The following is a 13,185-nucleotide window of genomic DNA, read 5'->3' as shown; positions in this document are numbered from 1 at the left end:
AACAACCAATAGAGAAAGGAGAACATAGGTGATGATAATGCTCAAGACATGGCATGGCGTTCCTTAATCCTCCATCTTTGTCAAGCCACCACGACTGCGTCGAATCCGATCGTCCAGACTATCCTCCTGGAGCTGACGATGGAGTTGACCAACAAAGCGTCCTCGTTCAGACCGCTGCTTTTCGTCTGCCTCGCGCTGCTTCTCTTCCATAGCTGTGACCTCGGCAATGCGCTGAAGACGCTTTTGTTCCAAATCGTCTGCGTTGGACATCATCTCAGCCAGCTTCCTTTTGCGTTCCTCTTCCAGATCCTTTTCTTTGTTATGAGCAGGTTCATCTCTAGTATTGAAGGCACGTTCCCTAGGATTCGAGTCTCTGGGCTCCCTGTTATCTCTCCTGTCGCTGCCTCGGTAGGATGATTCTGGCCGATCATGGTTTCGAGAGTCTCTGTGATATCCATTGCTCCTGTCCTCTGTCCGGCGTCTATCTGAGTAATGATTGCCGCGTCGAGGAGATGGCGAACGGTCTTCGTAAGATCGTCGCCGTGTGGAGTGGTCATATCGATCATCACGGTCCTTGTATCTGCTGGAATGTCGGTCTCCGTCGTCCCTATCTGCTCTGCGGTCTCTCTCACTCCGGCGATCATCCCTCAAATCACGGTCTCTGCGTTCATCTCTTCGGTCATCCCGCCTACTTCTCTCATCTCTGTAATCTCGATCATCCCCTCGCTTCCTGTCAGAGCGCTCTGGCGACAGGGGAGACCGAGACCTATGCCGATGTGATCGATGGCGGTGAGAGCGATGTGCATCATCATCTCCATGTTTCGCGCGTCTATGGCTGCGATCCCGATCGCCACTCCGATCTCGGTCACCACGGTCACGACGGCGTTCCCTATCCCTATCACGATCCCTGTCACGGTCCCGATCGCGTTCGTTATGCCGACTCCGTCTTACCGATTCCTTGACCATATTCTCATAAGCGGCCTGCTCGCGCTTCTTGATCTCGAGCAAGGGATCCGCCATGACCTTCGCCATGGTGTCACGGGGATTGTTCACAGGTGGCGGGGCGGCATTAGACGCCACGACATCAGTTCCCTTCTCCAGCTTTTTGCTCTCATCATTTTTGAGTAGAATACCATCAATACGGCGCTTGCCCAATAGGTATCCCTCCATCTCTTCGGCATAGTGACCTGTTGCGCTCGATGGCGCCTGGTACATCCAATCGACCCGATTCAGCTGGCGACCTTTCCCCGAAGCTTCTTGCAAGCGCTGTAGTTCTTGAATCTGGCGCTCTTCTTCCCGTTCACGTCGAAGTTGATCGATGCGTTTGCGTTCCTCTAGGGCTCGTTTCTCTTCCGCCCACACGCGCTCCTGATTGCGGAGCAGCGACGGATGCCATGATCTGATATGTTTGGTAAGTAAGAGTGACACAGAACGAGATAGTTGCGGCTGTGGAAATGGAGGTACTTACTTCTTTAAATTCAGATCGCCACCCATTTTGACAGTGATGACGCCGTCAAGCTGCGATGGTTGTAGGGGGAGAGTTGGTGAAGCTCTTGAGGATAAGGAAATCGGAGTTGGGTTGAACGCCTAAACAGGAAACGACGGAAATCAGGTTGCCACCATTGTTGGTGCCGTTAATTTCAGGCATCAACACTTGCAAACCTGCAGCAACACAGGCCTACGGACAACATATGCACTCCTATGTCTAGCAAATTATGATATGTTAATTCAGTGAGAATTATGTAGTGATAGACTGCCACCACAAACAGTTCATGGGCGGTTTGAACGAGACAAAGCATTAGTAGATACATGGAAGCAGAAAATAAATGGCTTGAAACTGATCAAATCGTAGGTGAAGGAAACCTGATAACCGCAGGCAACTACTAAAGCAGCTCCCTGCCATCCATGTACATGAAAGAAAATTAAACATGTACCAGAATCGACTTGAAAGCTTAGGTATCTGCACAACCGCCCGCGCTTTCGTAGATCTCCTGTGGGATATTAAAGGATGAAGGAGACGAGGCAAGGGCAGATAGAGATCATGTTTCCTCCCATACACGTACCGCATACAATCTTCCTCTTCGATGGCTGCTCGTAAATCTCAGAGAGAGTGCTCTTGAACTTATGTAGCGCAATGGCCTGGCATTCTCAACTCTCCCAGCCTACCCAGCTTCGAGGCATAACTCGCCACACCTTGCATTCTCCACTTCGCAGATCATTGAGCTTGAAGCTCTCTACCTTCACCTTCTTGCTTTCTCTGCCCTGTTCCCACGCGCGAATCTTCTTCTTGGTACCGTCCCAGTCAACGACAATACCGACATGATCCGGTTTACCGACTTCAGCATTGTATTTCTGGTGCATCGTGCCTCGGTGGCCTTGGAACCGCGCATTGCGGAAAGTGACGATATCTCCAGCTCGGATCTCGTCGTTCTGTTGCACAGATGCATTGGCCAAATTTGAATATACCAAGGCACCATAGGCGCGTGTACCGACAGGGAGGAGTGCATCCTTCAATGGGCTAAGCAGATGCTGGACCAAGCCAAACGGGGTACCATCTGAGACAGTTGTATTCTGAATAGCATTCACAGCATCCGAGATACGAGTACCGAACTGCGCATGCGCCTTCTCAAGCTGGTCCTGGCGCGGCTGCAGCGGCGGAGGTTCGTGACGCTGCTCCAAGGACACATCCGAAGGATTTCGAGAATCAAATGCCACTGTGATCACGGTCTGCGAATAGTCCATGAATAGAACATAGACATCTTTGGAAATCGTGGTCTTTCCGCTCCGCTTAGTGGACGTGGCTTCCTCCACTTCAAAAAGAACATCCTTCCGATTTTGGAAAACAGGCGGAGGGGTATTAGGCTGTGTCCACCAAAGAGAGCCGTCCGCCAGATCTACATCCATAGCAATGAATCCTTGATCAATGGACGGACGAGGCGCATCCATAGATCTCCGCAGATTAGGCTGGCCCCTTGGAATGTCTAAGGATGCACGATTACTTCGTGGCGCCGACGGGGGTGGCGCGCTGGGCGGCAGAGTGGGAGGAGGCGCAAAAGACGCTCTCTTTTCCAGAGGCGGAACTGCTGATGTCTCCGAGGGGCTTTGCACGGCGGGAGACGCGTCGTAAATGTCGTCAGAGTCATCTTCAGCAGCCTGTGAAGGAGCCACCGGGGGTGACTCTGGGCGGCCAAGAGGTACAGGTGGCACTCTCGCTGCGGGCAAACCATGCTGAGGGGCAGAATAGCGATATGGATCATATTCTTCTTCCCCTCCGAAAGGCGGCTCTCTGTGAGGAGGCGGCAGCGGCGGAGGTCCTCTAGGAGACTCAAGAGAAGCGCCTCCGCTGCTCTTCGGTGGCTGAATGGGTGGCGGGGGTGGAACGGCTCTGGGCGCAGAAGGAGGTGGCGGAGGAAGGCGGGCCTCTTGAGGGCTTCGTGGAGACTGAAGAGAATGATCATCGGTTATAGTACCCTCGTCAACGCTAGAATCGCGGCCATGAGATTTCAAGGCATCTTTGAATTTGGCCCCAGACGCGATATCCGTATCGTAGTCCCCATCATACTCGGTGACTTCTCCTTCAAGGTCTTCACCAGCTTGGCGAGGTTGCGAGACTGCGCTTGCTCTGCTATCCACAGTTGATCTACGGCGGATGTTGCCAGGAGGTGGCGGAGGAGGAGCCCTGCCCTGGAACTGTGGTGACATCGGTGGATTAGCTGGGATCGGCGGAGGCGGGCGACTCATTCTCTTCTCCGAGGGAAGAGTAGGAGACTTTGGAGAAGTAGGTTCGTAGGTTGAGGAACGCCGCGAATCGAGATGGTCAGGAAGGGGAGGAGCCGAAACCGACTGAGCAGCTGCAGGCCGTTCCTGCTCCGCTTCGGCGGCATTCAAAGAGAGATCCTTCGCACGTACAGAGAGTTCGTCGTCCGATTCCTCACCGAGATCAGCAGTAGCTGGTGTCTTAGGAGGAGGAGGGACAGGTCGAGATTCTCCTAGGTGTCAACGCTGCCTAACTCAAGATATAGCGGGACATAATCATTAGACTCACCACCTGGAACAGCTGGTGGAGACAGCGGCCGGTCCTGAGGAATTGGAGGCGGGGCTGGCCGGGTTTCTCTCGGCGGAGGCGGGGGTACTGGACGCTCTGTCAGATGTAAGTGATGGCCCAAAACGACTGCGATCATTGTCGGCAGGAGAAACAAGGAGGCGTACCCTGAGGTGCTGCAGGCCTCTCATCAGGAGCGCGACGAGAAAGATGATCCTCCACGACGTCCTCTACATCAGGAACTTCCCGAGGAGGATGCTGTTCGGTGATGGAAGCAGGCTGAGGCACATCCTCTTCCTTCTGTACGCTTGGAGAAGCTGCTGTTGGCCTAACGGCGTTCATTCCCGGCAGTGCCATCACGGGGACTGGTGGAGCAGTTGCTGGAGCAGTCAGATCTGAATCTTCCGTCTTTTTCTCCGTCTCCGCAGCCGCCTTTGTCTTGCGAGGTCCTGCGGCCGGAACAGGCATGCCACCAGGTGGACCAAAGAACCCCATCATACCCATACCACCGCTCATCTTCGCCATTCTTTCCCTAAGCTCCATCCTACGCTTGATTTCGGGGTCAATCTCTTCTTCTTCCTCTTCTTCGTCACTCTCATCTCCCTCGTCCGGTTCAAGCTTGTCGCTAGGCTCTCTCTGTTTCTCAGGCTCCGGTGCTTGACGGATCTCGGTCCCAGAACGATCTTCGAGGTCCTCCTTGCTTGTTGAAGTCTCTTCCGCATCTTCGGTATCGGCGGCGGCGGAATAGTCAGCGTCGTTAGCATCACTGGCAGGCTCTAGTCCAGACGGGGGCGTTCCTAGCTGTCCCTCAGGGAGAGGGTCAGGCTTCACGGTCTCGACACTGTGATCCCTCGCCGACGGAGCCGCACCAGAGCTTTCATGCTCCTGTTCTTCCACGGCGGTGCGGTCCTCGTGAGATTCAATACGCTGCTTTGGGGGCCTCTTAGCCTTCTCCTTCTTCTGAGCTGCTTCAGCATGGCGAGCCGCTTGCTCCAATTGCTGCTTCTGCAGAAGAGCAATTCGCTCCTTCAAGCTGGTTGGCTTTGGCTGATCTTCCGCCCCTTCTTCAGTTGCTTCAGTGGGTGCAGGTCTGCTCTCAGAAACCGGAGGCTCGCGCATAGCACGCTCCTGTACTTCTGTATCTTCTTCCCGCCGATAGATCTTCGGAGGCGGCTCTCTGGGCGGAGGCACATAGGAATTCTTGCTTGGGGGTGGCGCAACAAACGGTTTCTTGATGAACGACGTCGGATTCTGGCCGCCGAAGCCTCCTGGCTTGTAAGGCGCGATAGGCGGCGCAGCGGGTTTGTTGAAAGCCGCGATCCGGTCCTTAAACGATGACCCACTAGGTTTCTCTGCAACCGGGGGAGGTGCTGGTTTATATGCCGATTTGGTGGCTGGCTCTTTCGGCTCACTTGGGGCCGAGGGAGCGGCTGGCGGCGCTGCCGGAATGGCAGCTTGAGCTTGAACTGGCTGTGGCGGAGAAGAGACCCCAGGTGCCGGCGCTTGCGCAGTACTCGGAGGCGATCTGGGCGTTTCGAGAACGGGCTCCTGTTCGAGTGAAGGGGCGCTCTCCGGTGCTGGCACCGGAGAGGGAAGGAGTTCTGCATGAGTTTCCGCAGCAGCGGGTTCGGAGGGAGCGGCAGCATTGGCTTCTTTCTTTGGTCTGCTAGGGCGTGTCGGCCGGGGGGGTGCAGGAGGTTCATACTTCTCCACGAAATTCTTCGGGAAGATGCCTTCTACCTTGACCCCCGAGTCATTCGTGTACTCGCCAAAATACCACTCTGCATCTTCCTCGGCAGTAACGGTTATGATTTGGCCGATTGGGAAATTAAGGTCATCATCATGGTCCGAAGTGTACTCGAAGACCGATTTGACCGTGAACGGCGGGCTGGACATCTGGCAAGCCGAACTCTGTTGCAAAGAAATTGTGATGGTGTCGAAATATCAGGCTAATTGACACGAAATGGTAAGGTGGAAGCGGTGCGGGTGGTCCACAAAGGACGGACAGAGAAAGGAGCTCTGTATGTTATCAAGAGAAGCCTTCCTGGACGATCTCAATGCAGTCGGTCATATGGAAATGCACTTTGCGAATGAAGGAATGTATGCTGGATGCAAAGGAGAGTAATCTGTCAGCCTGATCGATCCAGAGTATGTACGTCAGAGTATATGCCCCTAAGGCAAGCGAGCACCCTGAGACTGATCACTGAATTAAGTCACTCAGTATACAAAGGCGCACTTAGATGAGACAAAGTGCCAGTGTGATTTAATGCCAAGATGTAGAAAAATAACGGGACGAGTAGTTTAGAGAAGATGAAGATGAGGAGACATCGAGGGGAATCACGGAGGTGGCAGTAGGCTCGTAGCAGCGAGTGGTGGTCGTCACTGTCAGGCGGGACAGGGAGCTCCACCATGGGCGATCAGCGGCTACCTAATAACACTGCTCACTTCTGATTCACTTCTAGAGAATGGTGATTATCCGTTAACAAGCCACACTGGATTAAGGCACTACTACTTCTGAGTACTCGAATTTTCAGCCGAATCTTCCTTTGGCTCTTGTTTTAAATTGAATCTCAACTACATCATCCCACTGCTGGCTCGCAAAACCTTTCATTGAATCCGGGGTTTGCCTCGTGCCAACCTGACAAACACCACTACTGTATCGGCTTCTTTTTCTTTGCTTCTCTTATTCTGCTACTGAGCACAACGATAGTGTCGCTGCTGAGGTCACCCATATTAAAAGCGCGTCATGTCTGCAAAGAAACCTATTCTCAAAACTTCTCTTCCAACTGCACATGCAGCMTCCTCACCAGCAGGACTACAAAAGCCCAGCAATGCCCGCCGTGCGCCACCCAAGTCAAAGGCGCCCGAGCAGCAAAAGGGCCAACCTATGAACAGGCCAAACGTCGATCCACGACATCTCGCAATCGCCATGCACCATGCGCACCAGATTCAGGCACAGAAAGACACAGAAGCTCTAATCTTAGACCGCATCCTCGAGCTCGTCAATTTTCCTTCTTCGCCGTCAGCAGACCCCGCCGCTCCGTCTGCCGAAGATGCTCGAGCTTTCAAAGCAGCCCTTGTACCTTTCCAGCCTGCCGACTACGACAATTTGATTCTTGAACGGAACATCGAGGGCCTTTGTGGATATGGTTTATGTCCCAACGAGCACCGCAAAGAGGACGTTAGAGGCAAGTACAGGATCACATGGGGCGCCAAGGGTAGTGGTCCTGGGGGTCGCGGCCGCGAGATGAATATTGTCCCAAAAGAGAAGCTGGAAATGTGGTGTTCGGATGAATGCGCCGAACGAGCGATGTATATACGGGTGCAGTTGGCAGAGGAACCTGCATGGGAGCGCCGGGATGGGAACCACGGCAAGGAGCTCGTATTACTCGAAGAAGACAGAGCAAGGGCACGAAAGGGAAAGAGCAAGATGAGCAGTTCAGCCACCTTGAAAGAAGTCACTGGTCAATTGGAAGACCTCCACATGGGAGGAACTGAAGGGCCGAATGATCTTGCCAGCGCCATCTCTGGCATATCCCTTCTTGATGCCGCTCGCTCTCGTGAGCTTGCCATGGAACGTGGAGATGCAAATCCAGCTCTTCGAGCCGGCAGAGTGGATATAGCAATTCGGGAGAATGAGGATGTTTCCCACGAGGTCACGCCTCCGCAAATGCGGCCAGGCGATGACAAAGGAGGCTCCATTGAAGGCTACGTGCCCAAGGAAATGTGACCTTGATATGCATCAATCTCGTCAGGTTTGACATGGACCTGGTCGCGACAGAGTTCGATGGGATGCTTCGCTTTGCGGTTCTACGGCGTCTTTTTGTTTATGACGATACCCAATTTACTGTTGTAGATAGACTGGAATAATCTGAATCTGATCCAGTGCGGTGCAGTTGATGGTGCAGTTCGCACAAAAAAAAGTTGCGATTCTCCGATGACATCCTGCACGTCATGCAGACAGAACCTTCTACGCATCGTCCGCTCTGAGGCGGACAGTAAGCAAAAGGAGAAATTTTGGCAATCAAGCGTCATCTCCACCAGGAGAATCGGCGACACCTTTCTCAGCGACATTATGTTCATTCCTGTGTCTCTAGGCTACATGATAGCTGCAAAGCCAGCCAGACCAAGAATAATTGAGCACGCCATAGATCGACCGAAGACAATCATTAACTTTTTTCATCGAGGGTGTGCGCATCTACCGGAAGCGGCGGGGGCGCTCCTGAACCTGCTGCTGGGAGACGTTGACAACGTTGACCTTGAGGTTGTCGAACTGTAGTGGAGAAGATTAGTTAACGCACTGCTTTTAAACCATGAGCAACCGCGCTGAGAAGCTGAACTTACGCCCATGGACTTGAGGAGGTCCTTGGTGTCGGCATCGACATCGAGCTGGCCGGACTCGGTCTGGGAAACATCCAGAGCGGAGACCTCAGGAACGTACTGATCCTTGCGCTCACGCTCCTCCTCCTGCAGCTTGAAAGAGATACCGCGGACAGGGCCACGCTGGATACGCTTCATAAGGTGGGTGGTGTAACCAGCGATCTGGTTTTTCGTCAGCAAGTCATATTCCGACTGCTGTACGTCTCAATATTAGATTGCATACCTTGTTGCGAAGACGCTTGGAGGCAATGATAGCGATCTCATCGCAAAGACGCTTGTTGGTCTCGAAGTCGAGCGTCAACTTGGGGTAGTAGCGCTCGATGATGACCTTGGCGGACCTCTTGACTGTCTATTGAAGAAGAACCCGTTTCGTCAGAATTGACACTCTTTTGGCGCTCACTTGAAGATAACTCATGGTGCTTTCTCTGTAACTTACCTTGGTTCTAACGCGACCCATTTTGGCGGTTGTGTGCTGGCGGGATGGATGTTCGGAAGACGAGACCTAATCCATTCTATTTTCTTGCTATATTGGAGAGTCTGGTGTGCGGAAACCCTAATTATGATCACATGATAAATCTTACCCTGACTGAAACGCCAAGACATTAGTCTCAAATTCGCATCGGAGTGCGCCTTTCCCAATGAGGTAATTTTGTTCCTCAGCTTATCAACGGAGTAAACAGATTAGTGCTCATTGCAAGACTTGCGCCATTGAGCACACTCCTCTGTTTTGAGTTCAGAATGACACTCGAAATGTTCCTTTGCCTCCAGAATTTAATTTACATAATGCATCCAACTTTATATCACTAGACCAGTAGGAAATAAGAGTAACCTAATCGTACAGCCAGCCCTCCATATCACCAGGTATAGACCTCGTGACAGACAACTTAAATAGAACTGAGGGTCCTCAGAAGGTTTCGTGCAACGTCCTCTCTACCTTTCTCGGGCTGATCCGATGCAGACATATCCTGTCCCCTCCGAGCATAGGGCAAGTTTGCCAATTTGTCCAACCTGGGCACCACACGCTGGTCCGCACGGGCGACCGGGGAAATACTTGTCAAGGTCGGCTTCTGGTATTCCTCAATACCATAAGGCGCCTTAGCAGTGGCGCTAGCCCGGTATGACGCGAGGCCGATTCTACCGTCCGAGTCCACCGAAGCACGGATGGGAGTAACCCAGTACTTCGCACCACCCGGGATGGATGCGTCGAAGTACGCAAGACCTGCTGGCGAGCCTTGTTCAATGAAAGTCATAGCGTTGAGATCTTCCACCGCGATACCACCAACACCAGCAATGGCCTTAGATGTTTTACCCTTGAACCGACCCTTCGGCCGCAGGATACGGGCCTGCACAGGGCGTTGGTGTGCCTGGGGACCGAATTTCGGGTGGTTGTAGATCAGAGCGTGAGATCGCGTATATGAGAGACCAGCAGAAGGGTGTGTCTTCGGGGGACCGGATACAGCATACTCCGCAGAGGAGAGTTTAGTACCTGGAGATTGGTAGTACTTGTGTCCGATACGGTCGCTAGGGACGGCGGGGGGTGATGGAAGATCCAACAGTTCGAAGACGACGGGGCCAAGAGAGAAGGGATCGGTTCGCAGCGATTTGATGTACTTTTGGAACTCTTCCTCGGTGACGTTGAGCGGACCAAGCGCTTCTAGATCCTCGCCGTTATCCTGGGCTTGCTTTCTGCGTTCAGCAGTTCGCTTGGCAATGAAGTGTTCACGAAGCTTCTGCAGCAGCTCAGGCTTCCTCGCGCGCACTTTATTTAGATAAGCATTGAACTCCGCCTCCGTCTGTCCCGCGAGCCAAGGCCCAGAATGTCTGAACTGTTTGGCACCAGGCTCCTGAAGGCCTTTGCTCGTATCTGTATTGTCAACCACGGATTCGAAAGGGCTCTGGTGTCTAGGCACCATGCTAGTCGCGTAGTTGACCTTGGAAGGAAGGGACATGGGCATGTGAAGCTCTTGGAATTTCTCCAAGGTCACCGTGTGGTCGGCGGCGGATTCGAAGTCTGTGACATGTTCAAACGTGTCGAGTACGTTGAGGCGGACGACAGGCCGGGACGACTTTTCCGACGTCGACTTTGCAGGAAGCGGTCTCTTCAACCCCCAATCTCCTCTCGCTAGCGACGAAGCCGGGGTGACAATGGATGCTCGGATCGGATGAGGCAGGGTTGCGGTGTCGGATTCGTAAACAGTCTTCGAGGTTGCATCTTGCTGGGGCAACGGTAAGGCTGAAGGAAGCGCGAAAAGACGGGACTTCCGAAGAAGATTCGCCGTCGGCGATAACCTGGCTGTCGCCATGGGCGTTATTGAGGACAATTACAGTGTCTCGATGTTGTTTCTTCGATGCGGAGTGCACTGGAGAAAAGTTGATTGCACCATGCATGCCAAGCCGGGTACGGTGAGCGGCAGCGCGCAGATGCGCAAAGTATTTGATTGCATTTCCCCAATAATTAAGTTACGGAGTTACACCGTTGTATCTCTGGAAATGATGAATGATCTAGAGAGGTATATTATTACTGTTACTTCGTCATGGACTTCAACATAATTTAAGTATTTCTTTCCAAGGCCAAAACTGTATATGCATTGAGCTCTAATTTCTATACTTGGCTCGACCTTTTCTTGCTGTTTCATGCCCCAACAGCCAACAACGACTTGACTGTGTCTGTAACCGATTGCTTCAATGACCGGTACTGGATACCCAAGACCTCGATTGATTTCTTGTTGTTAAAACCGTATACATCAGCTGGGGTATCATCTGGCAAGTCCTTAGAGGGTAGTCTATCAGCCAGCTCAGGATATGCTTCGCGAATGATATCAGCGACAGCCTTATTTGAGAAATAGCCGGCTGTGACGAAAAATCTTTGGCCGCCTGCTTCCGGGACTTCGATAGCTCTGATGTGTGCCAGGGCAACATCACGGACATCTACCCACAGGAATATGCCTGTAGGGGGAAGGCCGTCTTTGCACTGGCCACGGACCATATCAGCAATCCGTTTATTGGAAGTGTTTATGGCGTCGAGTGAGTTCAAGTAATGCACGATTGGACCCAGCACCAAAGGTGGGTTGATGGTTGCAATGTCAAAGTTGGGTTTTTCTTTTTCCACAAAGTCCCATGCAGCCTTTTCTGCGAAAGTCTTGGGGTAGGCGCATACGTTAGCCAAGCACAATGCGAATTACCAGGCTGTATACATACCTTACTACCTCTGTACGTTGCAGAAGGATCCAGCGCTTCTTCCCAGGTAACGGGGTTCCAGCTCTCCTCGCTGTACTCCTTGGCATGCTGCTTGGGATTGACGATCGCCGCAAAAGATGAGGTGATAACGACTCTCTTGACCGTCGGTGCGTAGGCCTTGATCGCCTTGAGGATACCCGTCGTCCCCTTAATTGCAGGATCCAAGAAATCCTTCACGGGATCGGTAATATTGAAGTGGAAAGGAGAGGCAGTGTGAAGGACATAGTCGAATGGTGGATTAGATTTGACGGCCTTGACAGCGATTAGCTTAGAATTGCTGGACGGGTTAAGCCAGAGTAAGATTGACGGCCTCAAGAAAGAAAAAGCACTCTTACCTCATCGAAAGCTCCATCTGCTGCGACATCTTTGACAATAACAAAAGACAGCTTCTCCTTTGGCGTATTGGGATGAGCTTCGAGAATCTTCTGGCCCTTCTCCTCGGATCGAACAGTTACCACGACATCATATCTGTATTGCATCCCGTCAGCTCACCCAGAGCAGCCCATGGCTATAGGTATCCTGCACTTACCCACGTGCCAGCAGCACATCGATACAATGAGCAGCGATGAAGCCACTTCCCCCTAGACCGAGCATTAGCCTGCAGACCTAATGACTAGGATAGTACTTGAAGATGCTTACCAGTCAAAAGAACTTTACCCATCGTGCCAGAGATTGAGAAGGGTCTGGTTGCATCAAATGCCTAAGTGCGGGATACAAGTCAACGCATGTCCCTGAGGACGCACACTGTCTTTAAGTAGTCTTGCATCCCACGTCTTTCGTGATCTTCCCCACTATTATTGGGACCCAGCGTTGAGGTTGTCATTGGGTTCGCAAATGAGGTGCCGCGATGATTACAAATATCACAGAAAGTTTGCGTCAATCAAGGCGGAGATAGATGGAGTGAAGACATCGCTAAGTCCGTCGGATTAATCTCCTGGAGTTAACACTCGGGATGAAGTCCATTCAAAATCACAAGCTTTTTTGGGCCTGAGCCATTTGGGGAGGGGTAAGATATTGGTTTGGTGGGGTTTCCCCGAAAAGCAAATGACGTCGGAGCCGAACACTGACATAAGGAGGTACTTCAGACGATATCAGGAGTCAGTTCTCCGGGGTAACATGGCCACTATAACAGACTAGATTGGAAATGGGCTCCGAATAGATAAGAGACTTTTATAAGTTGCAACTAGCCAATAAGTAGTCGATTATGGCTAATCCATGCCAGCATATCACTTTCAATATCTTGACCCTCGCTCTAGAATCAGAACTATATCTCCATAGGAATACATGGCTGATTCCTCGACTAACCCGGAGAGAATTACTCCTTTATCAGTTCTGAACTTCTGGGTGTACTTGTTTCACAGATGACCTGCTGCACCCCGAATCTGCCGGGTTGACAGCCCCCTTGTGCTCCTTCAAGAAAGAGAGGAATGCACAACTATCTCAACACTCTCCTGTGCCAATTGGCCCAAGTAATCGGTGTGAATCTCCTCAGAGGCACCTTGGGTGTAGCTGGATTGCAAACAGAA

At 52.1% G+C, this 13,185-nt stretch overlaps 6 protein-coding genes across 6 annotated transcripts; 1 reads left to right on the top strand and 5 right to left on the bottom strand.

The window, feature by feature from the left end:
- Positions 1-63: 63 nt before the first annotated feature.
- cwc25 (U2-type spliceosomal complex subunit CWC25) lies at positions 64-1,494 on the bottom strand (the record flags this gene model as incomplete). Its single annotated transcript, XM_043303505.1, has 2 exons — positions 64-1,399; positions 1,469-1,494. 2 exons carry the CDS (start codon positions 1,492-1,494, stop codon positions 64-66), a joined length of 1,362 nt encoding a protein of 453 aa, XP_043159440.1.
- Positions 1,495-2,148: 654 nt separating this feature from the next.
- On the bottom strand, positions 2,149-5,938 carry Asppvi_007620 (SH3 domain protein; the record flags this gene model as incomplete). Its single annotated transcript, XM_043303504.1, has 3 exons — positions 2,149-3,986; positions 4,046-4,141; positions 4,210-5,938. The coding sequence occupies 3 exons, from the start codon at positions 5,936-5,938 to the stop codon at positions 2,149-2,151; spliced, it is 3,663 nt and encodes a 1,220-aa protein (XP_043159439.1).
- An 850-nt stretch (positions 5,939-6,788) lies between these two features.
- Asppvi_007619 (Rtr1/RPAP2 family protein phosphatase) lies at positions 6,789-7,772 on the top strand (the record flags this gene model as incomplete). The annotated part of the gene is made up of 1 exon (XM_043303503.1): positions 6,789-7,772. One exon carries the CDS (start codon positions 6,789-6,791, stop codon positions 7,770-7,772), a length of 984 nt encoding a protein of 327 aa, XP_043159438.1.
- Positions 7,773-8,240: 468 nt separating this feature from the next.
- Asppvi_007618 (40S ribosomal protein eS17) lies at positions 8,241-8,879 on the bottom strand (the record flags this gene model as incomplete). The annotated part of the gene is made up of 4 exons (XM_043303502.1): positions 8,241-8,315; positions 8,387-8,584; positions 8,646-8,771; positions 8,859-8,879. The coding sequence occupies 4 exons, from the start codon at positions 8,877-8,879 to the stop codon at positions 8,241-8,243; spliced, it is 420 nt and encodes a 139-aa protein (XP_043159437.1).
- Positions 8,880-9,306: 427 nt separating this feature from the next.
- Asppvi_007617 (mitochondrial 37S ribosomal protein bS1m) lies at positions 9,307-10,725 on the bottom strand (the record flags this gene model as incomplete). Its single annotated transcript, XM_043303501.1, has 1 exon — positions 9,307-10,725. The coding sequence occupies one exon, from the start codon at positions 10,723-10,725 to the stop codon at positions 9,307-9,309; it is 1,419 nt and encodes a 472-aa protein (XP_043159436.1).
- A 329-nt stretch (positions 10,726-11,054) lies between these two features.
- On the bottom strand, positions 11,055-12,320 carry Asppvi_007616 (SDR family oxidoreductase; the record flags this gene model as incomplete). Its single annotated transcript, XM_043303500.1, has 5 exons — positions 11,055-11,561; positions 11,621-11,911; positions 11,995-12,127; positions 12,189-12,240; positions 12,299-12,320. 5 exons carry the CDS (start codon positions 12,318-12,320, stop codon positions 11,055-11,057), a joined length of 1,005 nt encoding a protein of 334 aa, XP_043159435.1.
- Between the last annotated feature and the right edge of the window lie 865 nt (positions 12,321-13,185).

The sequence above is a fragment of the Aspergillus pseudoviridinutans genome (genome assembly GCF_018340605.1).
Source record: "Aspergillus pseudoviridinutans IFM 55266 DNA, scaffold_5, whole genome shotgun sequence".
NCBI classification, from domain to species: domain Eukaryota; kingdom Fungi; phylum Ascomycota; class Eurotiomycetes; order Eurotiales; family Aspergillaceae; genus Aspergillus; species Aspergillus pseudoviridinutans.
The sequence above is the reverse complement of the archived record's forward strand: the minus strand, read 5'-3'. Positions and strand labels throughout refer to the sequence as shown.